General features: G+C 43.9%; 2 protein-coding genes across 3 annotated transcripts in view; one reads left to right on the top strand and one right to left on the bottom strand.

Moving 5' to 3' along the window:
• Window positions 1–7947: 7947 nt before the first annotated feature.
• On the bottom strand, window positions 7948–20365 carry LOC128835485 (acyl-coenzyme A thioesterase 1-like). Its single transcript, XM_054024997.1, has 3 exons — window positions 17441–20365; window positions 11838–12040; window positions 7948–9071 (listed from the first exon to the last, which is right to left on the bottom strand). The coding sequence occupies exons 1-3, from the start codon at window positions 18036–18038 to the stop codon at window positions 8469–8471; spliced, it is 1404 nt and encodes a 467-aa protein (XP_053880972.1). The 5' UTR covers window positions 18039–20365; the 3' UTR covers window positions 7948–8468.
• The window catches only part of HEATR4 (HEAT repeat containing 4), a 73286-nt gene continuing 69445 nt past the window's right edge, over window positions 18062–21902 (top strand). For both annotated transcript variants that reach the window (XM_054024994.1, XM_054024995.1), the window contains exon 1: window positions 18062–18116. The gene's annotated coding sequence lies outside the window, so the exon portion shown is untranslated. The remainder of the gene's footprint in view (window positions 18117–21902) is intronic.

Raw genomic sequence — 21902 nt, 5'->3', positions numbered from 1 at the left:
TCTAGACAAGTGGTCATTTACTTCTGCCACCCACATCTATTTAGGAAATCTCAGCAGCTATGCACTTTCCTGGAATGTGGTAACATGGGCAAAGCTGCAGGCCAGCATTACAGGCTGCGTAAAAGGCTGCATTTCACCAGCTTTTGAACATTGCTGATAGGCCACATTCAAATTTCACCTAATCTCTCTCTACCTGTATTACATCAATACATGGGATTTGAAGCCTGAGGCATTTGCCTTGTCACAGAGTCATATCAAAGCATAGCTACTCTAAGTCCATGCCTAGGACATCAGCTTCTGGAGTCACAGTCAACCTGTGGAACTCTGCCAGAGAATGGTGTGAAGGCCAAGACTATAACCAGGTTCAAAAAAGAACTGAATAAGTCTATCAATAGGTATTAGCCAAGTTGAGCAGGGATACAAAACCATGCTCTGGTGTCCCTAGCCTCTGCTTGCTGGAAGCTGGGAATGGACGACAGGGGATGGATCACTTGATGATTACCTGTTCTGTTCATTCTCTCTGGGGCACCTGGCATTGGCCACTGTCGGAAGACAAGATACTGGGCTAGATGGACCATCGGTCTGATGCAGTATGGCAGTTCTTATGAGAGCACAATCTCAGCTCTCATTTAAAAAAAACTGTTTCTAGTTTTCACATGTGCAAGAGAAACTTGAAAATGTGAACAAAGTATAACTGGCCTCTCTGAGCACGCAGACAGCCTGAAACAATAGCTCCAGAGAGTGTGAATGTAATGCCTCGTTCATCTTAACTCTGAAACTTGCTGCCACTCCAAGGAAGGATGGAATCCACGGGCAGGACCATCGCACGGGGACAACATGTGAAGTGTGGCTAGGGCCACTGATTGCTTTAATTCAGACCTTCCTCTTTATTCTGTAAGGTGGCTGCTTGGCCCTTCCTTCTTATACTCATCCAGCACCTTTACTTGGGCCTGCCAGATTTGGAAGAGCAGCCCTCTAAACACCACTACAAGTTAAGCCCTTCTCCAAGTTTTCTGCTGCTCACTCCAAGACTTCTGCAACCACTGGAAGATCACTCACAGGCAGTGTTTTCCCCAGGAATTGAAATTAGGTGGGGTGTTCAAATTTACGGGGAGGGCGGGGTCGGTGAGGGGTGAGACCGTGAGGGTGAAGGTGGGCTGTATGGCACCATAGTAAAAACTGAAAAATGTTTCATGACCATTTTATTAGATTTTAAAATCATCAAACAAATTACAGTTGGCTACTCAAGCCTTCTATGAAGCACTACCTTCTTGGTTTCTTGTTATAATTTTGCACAACTCTGTTAATGAATTTCTTGAATGCAATGCATTCATCTTTGGTGGCTTCCCGTGTGTCTGGTACTTCCATTCCTTCAACTGATATGCTCATTAGTTCATTCACATGATCAGGCAGAAGGCGACTTCTTTCAAAACACAAAATTCTATTCAATGATGAAAAAGAACGGTCAACTGTAGCTGTTGGGACTGGGAGTAGCAAGAGATGAATTCCTCCTTCTTTCAGCCCAGGAAACATAGCATAAAGATCGGGTTGAGCCACTAATGATGATAAAAAAGAAGTTGACGTCAAATCTTCATTCATTCGTCGTATGATACTCCACTCTGTGTTCAAATTCTCTATTCTGTCCTGAGCACATGGCAGCCCCATTGCTGATAGTGCCTCACTCCACTCAACCGTCGGTGTTTTATAAGACAGGGATCTGTAAAAGCTACGTAGAGGTTGAGTAGAATCTAGACGTCGCTGTTGTAGATTTTTAAGAATCAAGTCTGTGTACTTCTTCAGTTGTCTTAAACGCTTCTTGTCCTCTTCACTTAAGGATTCAATATAAATGCCTTCATTAGTCAACTTCTGGACTGAAGTCTTTGCTTCTTCCAGTACTTTTTCAATTGATAGCTCTCTGATTGATCCAAATTTAGCTTCTATTGTTGGACAAAGATCTACTACTGTTGTAGCAGATGCCTGGATGGCATTGTTTAATGACCCAAGTGGTTTCAACGGTAGACTTACAAGAGAGAGAATGGCAATAGTCTTCTCTGAACGTAGTTGTGACGTTATTGATATACTCTGGGACCATATAGATCATTGTTGCAACCAAGGTCCTGTAGTGGCACCCAGATCTTGTGTAAAGGGGGTCAAATGGGGTGTCTAAGACAAGGTTATGGTTTGCTGGTTATAATTATGCTGTCTATATGTATGTATCAATTTTGTAGTTGAAGTTAGGAATATTGGCTCTATACTATCTGCATTTCAAACTTAGACTGTGCTGCTGGGTGACATCCCAGACAACATGGTGTTAGCTCTGCCTAGCCTTCTTGATGGCCCATTAAGGACCATCAGCTATACAATGGACCCATTGAGAGAAGGCAGATACGCCTTGTAACTCAGCAAAGTATGCAGGGACTGGCCCATGTGACTCCAGACTCCATTTTGCTGTAATTTTCCACAGTAAGAACAAAGAGGTGTTCTTACACCTGGAAAAGACTATATAAGGCTGATGCCTCATCTCCATCTTGTCTTCAATCCTGCTTCATACCTCTGGAGGAACTTTGCTACAAGCTGAAGCTTTGAACTAAGGACTGAGGACCCATCCCAGCGGGGGATGTATTCCAGAGACTTGATTTAAACCTGCAGTTTATTCCATCGCTGCTGCAAGCCTGAACCAAGAACTTTGCCATTACTGTATGTAATTGATTCCATTTAACCAATTCTAACTCTCATCTCTATCTTTTTCCTTTTATGAATAAACCTTTAGATTTTAGATTCTAAAGGATTGGCAACAGCGTGATTTGTGGGTAAGATCTGATTTGTATATTGACCTGGGTCTGGGGCTTGGTCCTTTGGGATCAGGAGAACCTTTTTCTTTTACTGGGGTATTGGTTTTCATAACCATTTGTTCCCATAACGAGTGGCACTGGTGGTAATACTGGGAAACTGGGGTGTCTAAGGAGATTGCTTGTGAGACTTGCGGTTAGCCAGGGAGTGAGACCGAAGTCCTCCTAGTCTGGCTGGTTTGGTTTGCCTTAGAGGTGGAAAAAACCCCAGCCTTGGGCTGTAACTGCCCTGTTTGAGCAATTTGTCCTGAGTTGGCACTCTCAGTTGGGTTCCACCAGAACCGCATTGTCACAGTAGTAGCAAAAGTAATCCACCAGTCTCACTACTTAGATCCATCCCATCTTGGTAGATACTTTCCAAAGCCAGTAATAACGGCTGGAGTAATTTTAAGATAACAGCCAAAGATCGCTCATGAGAAAGCCAGAGGATTTTCCCAGGTTAGATTATTTGAACTTCAGTCCCAGTGTATCTTCTATATTTTCCAAGATATTCAGTCTTTTTGGACTCTTGCTGAAAAAAGAATATAATGAAGACATTCAATTTATAGCTTTTTTAATGTCTTTTGAAGAGTCTGCAGCTTGTACCAGCGCTAGTTGGAGTACGTGACCTCTGCAGTGTGTATAAGCGAGATTAGGGTTACACTTTCCTCTGAGCAAAGCTTGTGCTCCACCATGTCTTCCAGAGAAGTTTGCAGCTCCATCAAATGCACAAGCAGCCATCAGTTTGGGGTCCAATTAACATGCATTTAACTCTTCTAAGATGTGGGTTGTCACAGATGCAGCCAATCTTTCTTCTATAACTTGAACATCTAGAAATGCATCTACTGGCCTACCACTGCCATCAAGATAACGTACACAATGACTTAATACTTGATGCCCATTTGCATTGGTGCATTCATCAGCCATGTATGCAAATTTTTTGAATGTGGCGAGAGAGTTCTTCACTTTTTCAACTGTTGAGTCTTTCACTGTTGCACCATACGCATCTAGCCAGTCAGTTGAGTTTCTTGCAGAAAGATAGTGAGCATTTACTGGTCTTGTTCGGAACCAGTGTTCAACTTCAGGATGAACAAGTGACAATGCACTTAACATTGACCTCCAGTTTGTAGTGTGTGGTATCTCTTGCTTAAATAGAAAGTATGATGCCATGGCCACGTTTGTTCGCATGAACTGTGTTGTGTCTCCAGCATTCTTAACAGCCTCATTAACACTCACCAGTGTTGTCCTTGGTCCGTGGAGACTCAGAGTTCAGAGGTGCTTTCACATGAGTTCATCTCCCAGATGGGGAGCAAGAAGGTACCTTGTTCATTCCTCCATCTGCTCATTGTTCGGTCTGGCCACTGTTGTTCATTGTGCCACCATTCACTCCATCGCTCTGTTGCCAATGGCCCTGCACCATCACTTTCTGCTGCCACCTGCCACTGTGACCTCTGCGAGTTGATCTCTTGAGGTTCCACCAGCTCTCAGTGATTTCAGCTGAGCTCTCATTGGGGGAACCTCGCTGCTAGTGCAGACTGGGACTTCTCTTCCACAGAAACACTCTCCCACAGCAGGTCTAAGCACTTAGACCTGATTATCAGTGATTTCAGCTGTAGTGGTCACTTAACAAAACAAAAGACTATCTATGAAGCCTAAACAGCTCTGTCTTTAAACAATGGAGAGAGACAGGTCAAATAGTACTTGTGATTCAGGCAGACCATCAAGCAAAACACCTGTCCCCACCCTCTCCCTTGATGTCCTAAATCAGCAAAGGCTAAGTACAGTTCTACTGTCCTTTACTCATACACGAATAACAACATTTCTTTATCCCCCGCATTCAAGTGATTTGTAACCCAACCCCAGCCAAAATCTATCACTTGGGCAACGCAGCTCTATTTGCTGGATACCTAGGTAGATTAGATGTGAATGTAAATACAATCTGGTCCTGAAGCCTTCCCCCCCAGCCCATCACTAGCTGTCAGGAAGAGCTCATTTAGACTTTGCTTATAAATCATAATTTGAAATTATTAGGTTGGCCAACATCACCGAAATTGATTGACATGGTCATAAAAAACAATAACTGTATAAGGAAGCTAGTCTATGTTCATATTTTTTCAAATCTATTATACTTTTTCAGATACACGTATTTTATGATAGACTTTATATGCTCTTAAAGTGTGTATTAATGTTTTAATTTCAATTCAAATTTCCAAACAGTCACTAAATTGGCAACACTGGGGGCACATACAGCAAAAAACCCCAGTGGCAGTGAGGCTTGGATCCTGGCTCAGCTGACTTGGTTTCACGCTATGGAACTAAAAACCAATGTAGGCATTCCTGCTTGAGTTTGAGCCCAGGCTTTAAGACCTTCCCCTCATGCCGGGTTTCAGAGCCCAGGCTCCAACCCAAGCCCAAATGCCTACACTATTATTTTTAGCCCCATAGCATGAACCCAAGTCAGTTGACCAGAGCTCAGAGACTCTCTGCCATGTTGTTGGGGATTTTTTTGCTATGTAGCTGTACCCTAAGAAATAAATGTGCTCAGGATTCATGCTGACTTGGACTGACACATGTGAGAAAATCTCTTCTCCAGTTCAACTTAGATGGGGCTACTATAATGTGGGTGCATAACTGGCTGGATAACCGTACTCAGAGAGTAGTTATTAATGATTCCCAATCCTGCTGGAAAGGTATAACAAGTGGGGTTCCGCAGGGGTCTGTTTTGGGACCAGCTCTGTTCAATATCTTCATCAACGACCTAGATATTGGCATAGAAAGTAAGCTTATTAAGTTTACAGATGATATCAAACTTGGAGGGATTGCAACTGCTTTGGAGGATAGGGTCATAATTCAAAATGATCTCAACAAATTGGAGAAATGGTCTGAGGTAAACAGGATGAAGTTTAACAAAGACAAATGCAAAGTGCTCCACTTAGGAAGGAACAATCAGTTTCACACATACAGAATGGGAAGAGACTGTCTAGGAAGGAGTACGGCAGAAAGGGATCTAGGGGTTATAGTGGACCACAAGCTAAATATGAGTCAACAGTATGATGCTGTTGCAAAAAAAGCAAACATGATTCTGGGATGCATTAACAGGTGTGTTGTGAGCAAGACATGAGAAGTCATTCTTCCGCTCTACTCTGCGCTGGTTAGGCCTCAACTGGAGTATTGTGTCCAGTTCTGGGCACCGCAATTCAAGAAAGATGTGGAGAAATTGGAGAGGGTCCAGAGAAGAGCAACAAGAATGATTAAAGGTCTTGAGAACATTCCTATGAAGGAAGGCTGAAAGAATTGGGTTTGTTTAGTTTGGAAAAGAGAAGACAGAGGGGACATGATAGCAGTTTTCAGGTATTTAAAAGGGTGTCATAAGGAGGAGGGAGAAAACTTGTTCACCTTAGCCTCTAAGGATAGAACAAGAAGCAATGGGCTTAAACTGCAGCAAGGGAGGTTTAGGTTGGACATTAGGAAAAAGTTCTTAACTGTCAGAGTGGTTAAACACTGGGATAAACTGCCTAGGGATGTTGTGGAATCTCCATCTCTGGAGATATTTAAGAGTAGGTTAGATAAATGTCTATCCAGGATGGTCTAGACAGTATTTGGTCCTGCCATGAGGGCAGGGGACTGGACTCGATGACCTCTTGAGGTCCCTTCCAGTCCTAGAATCTATTAAATTCTTTTTATTTATTTCTATGTACAGGCTTTTTGAGGGAGTGGATCTTGCTTGTGTTGCTTGTTTGTTAAAGGACTGATAGGCCCCTCATGTCATTTAATGTAACAGCTTACTACACTGAATACAAACTTACATATAAGAAGATGACAATACAGTAATAAGCCTGCAAAGTCAAGCACTCAGGAGTTAGGAAATGAGGCAGAAGTCCCGAAGAAAAAATAGTATGATCATAATATATGCATGGGCAACACTACTTCTGACATTTCATAACTTCCGAGTGCTTGATCTTGCAGCCTTAACGTTCTTTAAATGGGGTGGTTTTCTATATAATTTCCTCGGTTGTTGTTTTTTTTTAAAAGCAAAGTACTAAATCAAAAATTCCATCATGTGAAGCCATATTAACCCCAACATAGGTCATCAACAGGATTATAACTTTTAGATCCACCACAGCATAGATCTCTATCACTTGCACCAATGGAGTAATTGGTTATAGTAGTAGGCTATTATCCTGTAGGTGCACCAGTCACTAAAGAGGCATGGAACACACTCTTCGTTAATGGGTTTGACAGCTATTTGCTGACAGCAGAGTTTTGTTGGGACTCAGGAAATCTGGACTGTATTCCATGTTCAGAAATGAGTGTCTCTCTAGTGGTTATAGACCCTTCTGCTCCATCTCCCCCCACCTGGCCCCTTCTGTTTTTATCTCCCCTGCTTCCATCTCCTCCCACAGACTGAGTTCTCTTCTCATCCCTCTGAATTTGAGCAACTCAGGTTGCACCTTCCTTTCCCTCTACACAGCCAATGCTCCAGCAGTGGGGTCACTGAGATCAAAGGAGAGACACTCCCTGCTCTCTGTACTTGTGTTTAGTGCTACAGCAGGCAGGAGGAGCAATTTCAGGAAAAATCCTGCTCAGCCCATGCAACCTTGGAATGGATCATGCTCAGTCTGGTCAGCACAAGGAGCTGTATGGGGAAGGGATGTGCTCATTGCAGAGAGAATCTTTAAAGATTAATACTGTCAGCCTCTAACAAACCTCTAATGAGCATGTGCAAACTTCAATTTCTAGAGGCTTATAATTTAGCTAAATTGGGCAGATTTTTACAAATCAACAAGAAGCATATCCCTGATACTAAGGTGATCCACCTGCCAAATTTTGAGTCCCTGCTCCAAACCATTGAGGCACTACAACTTCTGAATAAAGTAGCTGTAACATTTTAACACAGGAAAACCAAAAGAGTTCCCTACTCTTTCTTGGAAATGGCATACCCATTTTAGCTGAAACAAAATCAGACTAAGGCAGATGACTGGCACAGAAAATCTCAGTCCAAACAGTTTAAGTCTGGCAAGGTTACAATCAGTTGAATATACGGCCTTATAATGGAATGTGTTAGGCAACCTTAACCTGTGTCGCTGCCAGCACTTTCTATAATACAACTGCACGAAAATCCTCAAATATGTATTTATTTAATTTTAATGATAATGAAAAAAAACCTCCATAAAACACTGAGTTGGTTTTACAGTCAATCAATTTTAGCTTGGATTTGCAAGGCACTGGATTTTGAAATTTATCAAACCAACAAACAGTTTAAGTAAATTTAATTCAGAAGCAAGACAATATTTCAATTCAGTTGCTTATAATCCAAGCCATGAGATTAGAATGAGAATCATATGTAAAGGCTAAATCCCCACACAGTAGGCTGAAAGTTAACTCTACTGTGCACTAATCCTCAACTTGTGGGGTGTGACTTGCAAGTGGGTCATGTCCCATGGGCTGAGAAAACAGAAAACCCTCTGGTCCTCTAAGGTCCAGCAGCAACCTGGGCAGTGGAGGGGAGGAACAAAAAAATTCAGCTTAAAGTTTTATTCACTCAAATTCCCTTTCATACTCACTGAAAGATTCTTTTACCCAAGTAAACTTTAACAACTAGTAATTTCATCTGTAAAATGCACCTTATAACCAGGTATGTCACAGCTTGCCTGTTACACATTGTTTACCACTGAGGTGTTTGTGGAAGAAGGCTTGGATTTTCTGCCAAGCATCCACTTGTGCCACAGAATGAGCTTTGGGCTCACCTCCCCAGATCACAGGGTTGCCAACCAACAGGTGCATTGAGGCTGAGCACATTGGGGAAAAGGGTGGTTCAATATAATGCCCTGCTCCAGGGTAACAGACTATCACAGGCTTTTCCTTCCCATGAGCCTGCAAACGATTGGAGGCTGCAGTGGCAAATAATTCACTCTTCCAGTTATGATCATCTTTGCCAACAATGAACAGGAAGTGCCCCTCAGCCTTCTCCAGTGGGATAAAGCTTTGACGGTCAGGTCCCTCTAGTGGGTTATTCAAGACATCCACAATATCTGCAATCCCAGACTTATCAATCTTGATGCGCTTCCGATTGATGCCAAGAGGTGGAATGGTGATATCCTTGTAACGAAGCACTGCACCCACATTGGCCACAGAGCCATTGATGGTGACAGTGGCAGTAATGCCTTTTAAGAAGGAAGCCATGGAGATACATAGGTCACCACCTTTAGAGATTCCAAGTAACCCAATTCCAGGACCTTTAACCTGAGTAGGAGAGAAAGAGAACTCATTAGCACTGAATGGAAATTAATAATCTTACATTTCTATAAAGCTTCAAATGGATAAAAGGTGCTAAGGGCTCAAACTCTGATAACTGTATGAACTTCATAGAAATCTATTCACCCTCTAGTGAATGTTGCCACATCTGGAGTGGGGTAGAGTGACTGTTTTTACATTGCAAAGTGATGGTATTACAGATAACTAATTAATATTAACTCCTAGGAGAAAAGCCACTTACTGAATCAGCAATAAATTTTCCTGTAGTAGCCTAGGTTTTCCTTATAATTCTTCCATCCATGTATTAGCTCAGCCCAATTCTGCATAATTTATGAGATCACAACTTGAGGAATGGCTTCAACCTCACTTCTAAGTATAACTCACTGAGGGGGTCCCCTTGCATTTTAGCTGGGTTTCAGCTTACTCTCAAAAAAACACCTTGCAAACAGATATACACATTTTAAAACAACTATATCCTAGGTTGTTTTCAGATCTAGTGTGTTAGGGAAAGAGGAGGACATCTATACTGAATATTAATTCCCAGATAAAAACTATGATAAACTGGTGTTAAGACTGAGTACGTATTGGCATAACAGAGATGCTGTTGTACCCACTGGACATGTGTGTTATACTTCCTCCACTGTGCCTAAGGGAAGAGGATGCAAGTTGTTTACAACTCCCAGCTATGGAACCTGGCTCTTTTGCTCAATCAGTAGATAGATTTGTGCTTAGAACTCTGGAGGTCCCCAGTTGAATCCTGGTGTCAAATAAGATGGCAGTTGTCATACTAATTATCCTCACACCAAGTATTACAAGCCCAGGAAATTCAGAGTTAGGGTTCTACTTAAAGAAATCCAAACATATTAAGATATAGTAAAACACAGTTAAGGCACCCAAACAACTTTAACTCTAGTCTATATTGATGCAATACAATAACCATATAATTATAATTAGTGCACAATAGGGTTTGCAGCCCCAGATGAGAGTAAAACCAATTTTTAAAGATACTGTACATTCAATTTGTCCTCCCTCATAGTGGTCACTAGTGGAAGCCACCCATGACCGGTTCTAGGGGCGGGTAAGAGGGGTAGTTGATCTAGGTACCTTCTTCCAGGAGGTGCTGGCACAGATTGGCTTTTTTTCCCTCCACTCCAATTGGTTGGCCTTTCCCCCACCGCCCTCCCTTCTCAGCTGCTTGGGAGAAGGCACCAAAAATGTTTTCCGCCCTGGCCAGCAATGTGAAGGCAGCTCGGCATCCCTCTCACTGGGAAAATGAGAGATGGCAGCCATTTTGAAAGGGGCCAGTTCTTCACTGAATTCTCTGTAGAACATCATTATTATTCTACCGCTGCTGAAGGAGAAATGTTCAGTTAATAATAATGCTAAAAATGAATATTAATCCCGAGAATGTTTCTTCAACTGTAGCTGATGCAGAAAACTGTTCAGGAAGTTTGAAGAGTCCGTATTATTCTATTATTAAGATAATTTGGCATAGAAAAAGAATTCTTAAAAAGGCCCATTTTAATTATTTTTTATCTCAAACTACTCAGTGTACTTGTAAAGAAAGACATTTATAAGAATTTACTCAAAGAATAAGTGCTGTAATTTTGGAAAGGATACACTGTAATCTTCTTTAAAATACCAGTAATTGAATCCCTGCTTTTAGTTCAAAATACTCAACCGTAATTATGGAACTGTCACTGGTGCTTCCAGAGTACTTTCCTATATAGTTTCCCATTTATAAATGCAAATTCATTACAATAAAAAACAGCATGATTTTGGAGATAAAATATTTGTAAAGGATTTAATCTAACCAGGTTCGCTAACTCCATAATGATTCCAGAGTGCTCATCAAGTGTAAGACACTCAAATATGAACACTTAACTAAAGACTGTGCCATAGTTTACTAAGATTACTCTCCTTCACCACCTGTTTCACCACTAGCATAAGTGGCTGCAACTCCACTGGCTTCAAAGAACCGGAGGTAGGGGTAAAATTATACAGGGCCTTCAAAAGATGAAGGGCATGGAACTTTAACATGATAGAAAATATAATGGGGGACGGAGGCACTGACAGCATTCAAAGAGGGTGGGGCATCCTGTACTTAGTATGGTGGGAGAGAAAGGGGATTTTACCAATAGACTTTTGGGTAGATTAGAGTGGCTCTAGTGGTTGTGGCTATTATAAATTGTACAAAGACAAGGCCTCAAAATATCCATCACCAGGTACTGGAAACAAATGCAGTTCCAGAATACAAAATTTTAACATTTAGTAGTGACCATAACAGCTTCTTAAACTCAAAGGCGATAACTTAGTGTTTGTGGACTTCCTTAAACTGTGGATCACAGAAGCTTGCCATGCATAAAAATACTCTGTCATGGCCAATCTACAGAAAAAATAAAACAAAACCCCTTTTGGAAGCTTGAGAATCTCCGGCAACAGCCCTCAAAAGAAACGGAGTACTTGTGGCACCTTAGAGACAAACACAACTTCAGTAGAATTTTATAATGATGTGTAGGTGGGTGGGTTGGGGGATGAGAGAGGGTGTCAGTAAGACACCTCCCAAGAAATGGTATCAGCTAAAATGCAAAGTTCAAATGGACCAGTCATAGAGGATTACCAATACAAGTTGTTTACAATGGACTTTGATAGAGCTGAGATTTTAAGCACAGCAGCTGTGTATCAAATATTGCTTTACAACAGCCTTATGATGAGAGCTCCCTGTATCATGGGAACACCCATGAATAAACTGACCTGTGAGTGTTGCAACATATAGTTCACAGCTTCCTCAAAATACTCTAGATGGAATTCCTTCATATCTTTGGGGAGATCTTCATAGCCATAGTAAGCCAGAGCCAGTGTGGCAAAGCCATGATTGGCCAGCAGGCTTGCCCTATATTCAGGAAGCCCCCCTCCAGTACCATATATGTCAATGATTCCAGGAAAGGGGCCATCTTCTGTAGGAAACCAAATAAAGGGATGCAATTAGCTCAAAATTCTTCCTTTACATTCCAAATTTCAAACCATTTGGACTTACCTTGCTCTAAATTTTTTTTTTTTTTTTTTTTTTTTAAGAAAAGCTACAAGATGAAGGTTCACTAGGCTCTCCATAAACTACTAAATACTTCGGAGATTAGAATAGAAAACCTGCTATGTCATGTGCAGGTCTGGATAATAATACATATTCTTGCAATTACTGAAGAAACCAAGGATTATTTGACAAGCCATTATTGATTGTGATTTCATCGACATGTCTATCTTATGATTTAGGTGCCAGAAATCTGTATTATTCAATAAAATTTACCAAAAAGAAAAAAAATTCAGCTGCATTGCAGACACAAGTCTCCAATTCCTTTAAACCTTCATCAGTCTCTCAGTTTGTCTCCACCTTGCCCCATACTTAGAGAAGGCCTCAGAAACAGGTGGTTCTTGCAATGGGTCCTGCAGGTAATCAAATCCAAGATCTAGTGCACCAAGGCAGAAGCAGGGCCGGCTCCAGGCATCAGCACCGCAAGCAGGTGCTTGGGGCGGCCAATGGAAAGGAGCGGCATATCCGGCTTTTCGGTGGCAATTCAGAGGCGGGTCCCTCAGTCCCTCTCGGAGGAAAGGACCTGCCACCGAATTGCCACCCAAGAACGAAGCAGCGGTGGTAGAGCTGCCACCGATCGTGGCTTCTTTTTTTTTTTTTTTTTTTTTGCCGCTTGGGGCGGCAAAAACGCTGGAGCCAGCCCTGGGCAGAAGACAAGTTTCAGAGTCTTGGACTTCACTGAGATCACGTTGTTACCTCCTTTTTATAATCAGGTGGTGAGTGTTAGCTGGAGTCCCTCCTGTGTTATTAAACATTAACTTTTTATCATTTTTGTATGTTAAACACTCTTAATTCTATTATATGCATTTTTATTCTGTGTATCTATTTATTGTCCTACATATATTTATGTAGGGCAATCAATGAATGAATGAATGTCCAGGGAAAATAGCCCTCAAACTACTAAAAGTGTCTACAGAAGTATGTTATAAACAAAACTGGATGATTGATAAGGGATTTGTTATTGCACATGTTTTCTGTAATGGATTAAATAAGGATCCATTGAAAGATATTTATAAACTCAGTAAGAACTGCTGATTGTCCCATGTCTCAGTAATAATGACCAAATTAGAATTCCCTTTGGCTTATCAATCCTGTAACCTAAAGATACCATAAAAGAAATCCCATAAGTAATTAGGTACCATGAAAATTTCAAAACAGAACACATAGTGCAATTAATTATGGGAAAGTATTTTCCCTCCAAAAAGGAGCTTCTTTGTCTCACACTCTATAAAAGGACAGAGGTTTGCGGACTTGGATTGGGAACGAACACTGTCAGCATTCCACTGGGTACACAGGAAGGGACCAAATTACCTTCTCTTCATCATCTTTGGGGTGGTAAAGTATGTCTTCCTGTATTCTGTGTAGTGCTGTACTAATCTCTGATTGTTAATCTTTGATTAAATGATTCCATTTGAGCCTATTTGACAATCTCAAATTATTAAATTCAAACACACAACACATTCCTGCAGCGGCCATGGTACAACATGGGAAGAGTTGGTGTCTTATATACTCTGTATCCAAACCATTAAGTCAGCCCTACACAGAAAGACCTGTATTCAGATAATTTTGATGTTAGATACATTTCTGGTTATCATTGGTGAGGTCTGCATGCAAAAGAAAAGGATGCAGTCTTCTCGTCAAGTATAAATGATTAAAAAGTGGTCTTGACTAACATTGATCCCAGGGCACATGAAGAGCAACTGTAGACTTCAGAAAGACTCCAAGGTTAAGAATCTGAGAAATAAAGAGTGAGCATGCCCCACCAGTCAAGGCTGCTAATATAATTTCTGGCACTGTCTCGGCTTGATTGAGTTTCAGTCCATCCCTCATCTTTGCCAGAGTCTATGTTAATCATGGCCTAAGATACTTCACCAAACTAACAAGTCAAAAAAGATGGAAATATATAGAAAACTAGTTATTGAAGACATAGCTCAACCCTCTTAATCCCCCATACTTCCTCACTAACCTCCTGAACAGCTCCATTGTTGAGCAAGAAGGTTAATGAACTAGAGTCGCCCTCCCTGCATGTGATAGCCCTCAGGCATATGAGCAATTCTCCCTTTCGGAACTTGGCGTGCAGAAAGTAAGGAATGCAGCCTGGGAATCATTGCAAAAGTCTGCAAATGTATTGACAGTTTGTGATCAATAGCATTCAGGTTAATTGACAGAGTTAAGAAATTCAGCATGGACACCTTTGGGAGCCCAGCCAACCCCACAATGGCTGTTTCATACTATATCCAGGTCAGAAAAGTCAGTTAGGCCTGGATCCACAGAGGGCCTTAGGTGTTGCAATCCTTATCTTTTAGTACTTTGAAAAGTCACTGGAATCCACAAAGCCTGAGTTAGGTGCCTAGTCTCAATGAAAAGGGAGAGACAGGCACCTTAGAAAGGTTTCAGAGTAGCAGCCGTGTTAGTCTGTATCCGCAAAAAGAAGAACAGGAGTACTTGTGGCACCTTAGAGACTAACATGCCTCCAGCTTCCATCCAGGACACACCACACGATCCATTGTCTACAGCCAAGCTCTAAGATATAACCGCATTTGCTCCAATCCCTCGGATAGAGACAAGCACCTACAAGATCTCTATCAAGCATTCTTAAAACTACAATACCCACCTGCTGAAGTGAAAAAACAGATTGACAGAGCCAGACGAGTACCCAGAAGTCACCTCCTACAAGACAGGCCCAACAAAGAAAATAACAGAACACCACTAGCTGTCACCTTCAGCCCCCAACTAAAACCTCTCCAGCGCATCATCAGAGATCTACAACCTATCCTGAAAGATGATCCTTTACTCTCACAGATCTTGGGAGACAGACCTGTCCTCGCTTACAGACAACCCCCCAACCTAAAGCAAATACTCACCAGCAACCACACATCACTGAACAAAACCACTAACCCAGGAACCTATCCTTTTAACAAACCACGATGCCAACTCTGTCCACATATCTATTCAAGTGACATCATCATAGGACCTAATCACATCAGCCATACCATCAGGGGCTCGTTCACCTGCACATCTACCAATGTGATATATGCCATCATGTGCCAGCAATGCCCCTCTGCCATGTACATTGGCCAAACCGGACAGTCTCTACGCAAAAGAATTAATGGACACAAATCTGACATCAGGAATCAAAATACTCAAAAACCAGTGGGAGAACACTTTAACCTGTCTGGTCATTCATTGACAGACCTGCGGGTGGCTATATTACAACAGAAAAACTTCAAAAACAGACTCCAACGAGAAACTGCTGAGCTAGAATTGATATGCAAACTAGACACAATCAACTCCGGTTTGAATAAGGACTGGGAATGGCTGAGCCATTACAAACATTGAATCTATCTCCCCTTGTAAGTATTCTCACACTTCTTAACTGTCTGTACTGGGCTAGCTTGATTATCACTTCAATAGTTTTTTTTCTCTTAATTAATTGGCCTCTCAGAGTTGGTAAGACAACTCCCACCTGTTTATGCTCTCTGTATGTGTGTATATATATCTCCTCAATATATGTTCCATTCTATATGCATCCGAAGAAGTGGGCTGTAGTCCACGAAAGTTTATGCTCTAATAAATTTGTTAGTCTCTAAGGTGCCACAAGTACTCCTGTTCTTCTTTTTGCACCTTAGAAAGCAATCTTCAAAAGCCAGCACACAAGGAGGGGAGCCACGTGTTAGCCAATGGGAGATGTGACAAGAGGTGTGTGTCCTAAGCACAACCCCTCTCAGGGCGTTAGGTGCCTATGTCCACTAGCCCTCCAAAGAACCCCTTTCTTGGAGTTAGGCCATGTTGGTGCCTAACCTGTTTCTTGCAAGCAGTTTGGATGCTTACCTACCTCTGCTCAAAATGGCAGAGGGGAGGAGGAGGAGGTGGACTCCCTCATAACTGTTAGCCCAGTGGTTATTATACTCACTCAGGATATGGGACAACCTGGTTCAATTCCTCTCTCTGCTTGTCGAGGTGAAGGGACTGGAGGGGTTTTCTCTCATCTCAGGAGAGTGCCCTAACTATTGGACTATAGAATGATTCTCTCTCTGGATCAATTAATATTTAAAGGCTTTGACAAGAGACACTAAGACCAACCTGCATCAGAATATCCCATAGTTCAGCAGTCCCCAAACTTTTGAGGGTCATGCCCCACCTTACCCCCGTCCGTACTCCCGCAGAAGCCGGGGCCAGGAGCGGGGCCGTGGCGGATGGGGGAGGATGGACCCGGACAGGGTTAAGGGGGCTGAGGCTGCAGCTGGGGATGGGAGCCAGGGACACAGCTGGGGGGCGGGACTGGAGCAGAGCTGGGGGTGTCAAGGGGAAGGGCTGGGTAGCGCTCCTTCCCCCCCCCTCTGGTGGCTAGCCCAGACCCCACCAGACTGTTCTCCACACACCCTTAGGGACCTCGGGCAGGTTTTGGGGTGTGAGGGCCCGCAGGTCCCTCTTTCTCTCACCACCTCCACCCACCTGTCCCCAGCTGGGACATCCTGTCTGGCTGGGGCAGCCCTCCTTGGTGCCCGCCCTTCAGACGTTACAGTCACAAGTAAAGGTAAATGCCACACACTTTGAGGACCTTTGCCATAGTCAGTGGTTAGGACACTCATCAGAGAGATGATAGATCTCCATTCAAATCCCTTATCAGGCTGAAGGGTGAACTGAACCAGGGTCTCCCACATCTTAGGTGAGAACCCACAGGATAAAGGTGACCACTGCTGCTGCCACCTCCCTTCCCCGTTGTTTGGTGTGGCGTTAGCCATGCTCCCAGTACGGAGTGAGTGAAGTTATGAAGGTGTTTGGAGAACTGCATCCTTGGCTTAGCCTCATTGGTGCTTAGATACTATAGCGATGGGTATGTGCCCTAGGTTAGGGGCTCCGTGGGCCATAGGGCAGTTACTGTGCTACTCTTCTGAGAGCTTCCCGTGTACGAAGGTTTATTTTGGAAGCTGAAAACTCCTGTGTGTGTGGTGTTTATACGGATGTCGAATGGAAGACTGAGGTCTAGTGGAGTGACATTATGTGCGGCTTTGCAGGAGGGGGCTGCACTTTAATGCGAAGCCCGTTTTGGAATGGTTCTGGGCCACTCGCTTTTGGCGCGGGGCAGGGTTGTGTGTAACACTGAGCAGCAGGGAGAGGGGCTCCCCGGGACTCCGTCTGGAAATGAGGCAGGAAATCCCGACGCCCTGTGGAACGCGCGACTCAGCAGGCTGAGGGGCCGCGCCCTGCCCGGCTGCCGGTGGAAGCCCCGAGGAGAGAGGCGTAGGGGCAGTGGCCGGTTACTCACCAGGAGGCAGGAAAAGTGTGGCCCGGATCCTCCCCTCTCGCACCGGGATCCTCCTCACCCCGTCCCGCAGGAAGCCCCGCTCGTGGGCACCCCTGGCCAGCAGCCGGCTGGGGAGGGGCCCGTGGCCCTCGAACACCTCCAGCTCCAGGCAGAAGGGGCTCTCCACATCCCGCTTCACCAGCCGCCTGAAGGGTTTCTGGGGCTGAAGGGACCAGAACAGCCCCATGGGCTCCAGGCCGGAGAAGCTGCCTCCCAGTCCCGGCAGCGCCGGGGAGCGGGTGAGGTCCAGCTCCCCGCTGCTCCCTGCCTGGTAGCGGGCGCAGGACTGGAAGAGCTCGCCCCCCTCGTCCTGCAGAGACAGCCGGAGAGTGACCTCCTGTTGCGGGCACAGCCCCTGCACCGCGATGGCCAGCGGCTCATCGAACAGGCTGCGTTGGGCGGGCGAGAACTGAACACTGGGCGCCATGGAGGAGGCGGCGGCGGCTCCCAGTGCCCGGGCTTGGCCGCGCCGGAGCAAGCGGTGGCAGGATCGGAGCAGCAGCGTCTGCGCGCAGAACGTACCAACTCCGCGGAGCGCGCCGCGGGCGGCTAATGCCATCGTGCGGGTTCAGGCCGCCCCGCCCGCACTGCGGGAGGGCTGATGCACCGACCACCTTCCGCCCAGGGGTGCGCTTGGGTGAGTGCTGGGGGGCGGGGACTGGCTCTACTGTATGCTTCCTTCCGCTCTCCGCTTCGAACCAGCCACTATGAAGGAGGATTTTTGTTGGTCACAACAGGATCTTTCTTTTACAACTGGGCCCCCTGCTACCCTTGGCTCCTTGGTGGACTGTTGTTTATTTCTCTTCCGGTTGCTGTGGCACCATGTCATTCTGATCTGTTCTGAATTACATTGCATTATTTTCTTTCTTTCCTTTTACTAAATGTGTAAAAAGTTTTGCTTTAATGTGTGTTGTATTATTAAAAATGAAGTAACATAAGTAGTTTAAACACTGAATTAAATGTGTCCTTTGAAAAGGTCTTTATATAATGTATAGTAAGTAACTACACCTCATTGCTTCTTACCCCTCTGAGGCATTCCAAATTGTGAGCGCTTCCTAGGGAAAGATCAATAGAGGTAATTTCTCCTGAGAGAGTCCGTCTGCATTTGTGGTTATGGAGATACTGAAAAAGTGTCAGGACGTTCTGAAAATTGTTTTGAATTTTTTAAAATTATATACATATTTCTTAGTTATTTGCGGTATTGGAAACAATCTCTGTAGTTTGCCCAGTAGTTGCTCTGTCTGTATCTGAAAATTCAGATGTTTTATTGTCCGGTGTGCAGGTGTGCTCTCTAGCATACATCTCAAGAGTTAACACCTGCCTACGTATGTCATTCCAGGATGATACTCTCCAGCAAGCAGTCAGTCCTGATGAGGATTTTATCAGGGGCTCCCGGGTGTCTAGGAACCAATCTTAAGAGAAGGGTCACTAAAAGAGTTTTAAAAAGTGTCAGAACTGGTTGCATGTGAGAGAGGGGCCAGGTTTGGCATCAACAAGGCCAGTTTTGATAATCTCTCCTAATCTGCAAACTCTTGAGTTTAACAAGGCCTATATGAAGCTCATGGTAATACAGCAGTTGGAGTAATACAGTATTTCTGAGACAATGAGAAATGAGACCTTTTAACAGAAACACTACCAACAAATCTAAATACAATAATTAAAACCCATGATCCACAGTATGGGCACAGATTCATTTCATTTTATTTTTTTGGCTCAAATGGAAAAATAGCAATAAGGCATTACATTATTGTGGTAGGCTATGATTGAAGAAGTACCAACCTACCATTCCATCAAAATGATTTACAGTATGGTTTGGCCAGAAATTGGCCAAGACCACAGAGTCATTAGCCTTAGCACATCCTTCTCATGTGGACTAAATAGAATATAGCAGGGGTTCTCAAACTTCATTGCACCACGACCCCCTTCTCACAACAAAAATTACTTCAGAACCCCAGGAGTAGGGACCGAAGCCTGATCCTGCCCAAGCTCTGCCACCCCGGGTGGAGGTGGGGGGCAAAGCCAAAGCCCCATCACCCTAGGCCAGGGGGCCAAAACCAAAGCCCAAGGGCTTCAGCCCCAATCATGTGGCCTGTAACCTGAGCCCTGCTGCCCAGGACTGAAGCCCTCAGGTTTGGGCTTTGGTCCTGGGCCCCAGCCCTGGCGACCCAATTAAAACGGGGTCACAACCCACTTTTGGATCCCGACCCACAGTTTGAGAACGGCTGGAATAGAGCATAAACCAAATGTAAGGGGCAGTCAAGGTAAACGGTCTGGAGTATTGGATTTCACATAACATAACAAATTATTAAACATATACCCAGAAATCTTCAGTTTTAGCACTATCTATACCTACGTATAACTATCTCAGCTAAGCAGTCCCACTTTTGAGCTCAGGCTAGAGCCTGGACTTTGGGATTCTCCCACAGCTTGGGCTCCAGCCTGAGCCCGAATGTCTGGACAGTAGTTTTACAGCTCTGCAGCCTAACTGTGAGCCTGAGTCAGCTGACCGAGGCCAGTTGTGGGTGTTTAATTGCTGTGTCAATATAGCCTCAGAGGAAAATCTGCAACATTGGGCTAGAGTCTGATCTTATTTATACTGATGAAAATTGTACTAATTTGTAGGGGTTGATTCCTAATATTGATGCAAAAATGGTTATTAATAAAATTGTTGTAATGAATTCTTATGTTAGGTTTTTATAAACTTGCCTGTGCCTTTATTAAAATATAAATACTTAAGTATTTGTATATACATGGTGCTTGAAGAATAATAGCTTACATATTTGTCTTAGTTACCTGTTTTATTAAATGAAATATTCAGGCTAATTAGAGAAACAGAAAATTTCCTCTTTCTCCCAATAAGTGACAGGTACAGAAGCTTCCAGGAGAACACCTCATCCTTACCCATAAATCATCTTTTCCAGGTTCAATTATAGATTGGAATGCAGTTTATAAATTTTCTTGTAATGATTTAAGTAGGATATTGAAATGCTATTGTGATTTAAAACACCAGAATGGTTTAGTCTATATACAGTAATTCCTTGCTTAACGTTGTAGTTATGTTCCTGAAAAATGCAACTTTAAGCAGAATGATGTTAAGCGAATCCAATTTCCCCATAAGAATTAATGTAAATAGAGGGGGGTTAGGTTCCAGGGATTTTTTTTCTCCAGACAAAAAACTATATATTATATAGATATATACACAGTATATGTTTTAAACAAACAATTGAATACTGTTCACAGCTATGATGATTGTGAAGCTTGGTTGTGGTGGTGAAATTAGAGGGTGGAAGAGGGAGGGATATTTCCCAGGGAATGCTTTGCTGCTAAATGATGAACTAGCACTCGGCTGAGCCCTCAAGGGTTAACACGTTGTTGTTAATGTAGCCTCTCATCAAGGCAGCACGAACAGGAGAGAGGGGAGACAGCACAGCAGACAGAGACAGACACACACCTTGTGTGTGGGAGAGAGAGAGATATGCACACTACCTCTTTAAGTAAGCTGAACCACTCTTAAGTGCATTGTCTTTTTAAGTGGATCAGGAAGTTGAGACAGCAGCTGCTGCCCCAAGCTCTCTCTGTCTCTCTCCATCAGTGTCCCCTCCCTGCTCTATATAGAGAAGGGGTAAGTGGGGTGCAGGAGCAAGGGGGAAGGGGACACCCTGACAGCCCCTCTCCTTCCCCTCCTGCACAGCAAGCAGGAGTCTCTGGGAGCAGCTCCAAGGCAGAGGGCAGGAACAGCACATGGCAGTGGGGGGAGGGAGAGCTGAACTGCCAATCGATAGCCTGCTGGGCGGCTGCAGCACAGGGAACTTAGGGGAGCGGGGAGCTAATAGGGAGGCTGCCGGTCCACCCTGGTTCCAAGCACCCACCAGCTAGCTGCAACGGGCTGCTCTTCCTGCAAGCAGTGGACAAAGCAGGTGGCTGCCAAATGACGTTAGAAAGGAGCATTGCACAACTTTAAACGAGCATGTTCCCTAATTGATCAGCAATGTAACAACGAAACAATGTTAACCGGGATGACTTTAAGTGAGGAGTTACTGTATTGCTGAAAAAGAGACATTTGCTAATCTTTGTAAACAAAGGCTAGGTCTACACTAGCATTTTGTCAGTAAAACTTTTGTCAGTCAGGGTGTGAAGTGAGTTTCACCGACAGCGCTATGTAGGCGGGAGATGCTCTGTCACCGACATGCTGCCGCTGCTCATTGGGGGTGGTTTAATTATGCTGACGGGAGAGCTCTCTCCCATCGGCATACAGCAGCTATACGGAAGTCCTTACAGCGGTGCAGCTGCAGTGGTACAGCTGTAAGGTCTCTAGTGTAGACATAGCCAAAGAAATAGTGGATCTAATTGTAATATGAAGATTCTTGATATTCTTTAACTTGTCTGTCCCAAGATGGATCCTTGAATGGCTTCCTTTAAGTAA

Source organism: Malaclemys terrapin, chromosome 4 (genome assembly GCF_027887155.1).
Source record: "Malaclemys terrapin pileata isolate rMalTer1 chromosome 4, rMalTer1.hap1, whole genome shotgun sequence".
Lineage (NCBI taxonomy): Eukaryota > Metazoa > Chordata > Testudines > Emydidae > Malaclemys > Malaclemys terrapin.
This window is presented reverse-complemented; position numbering and strand designations above follow the sequence as displayed.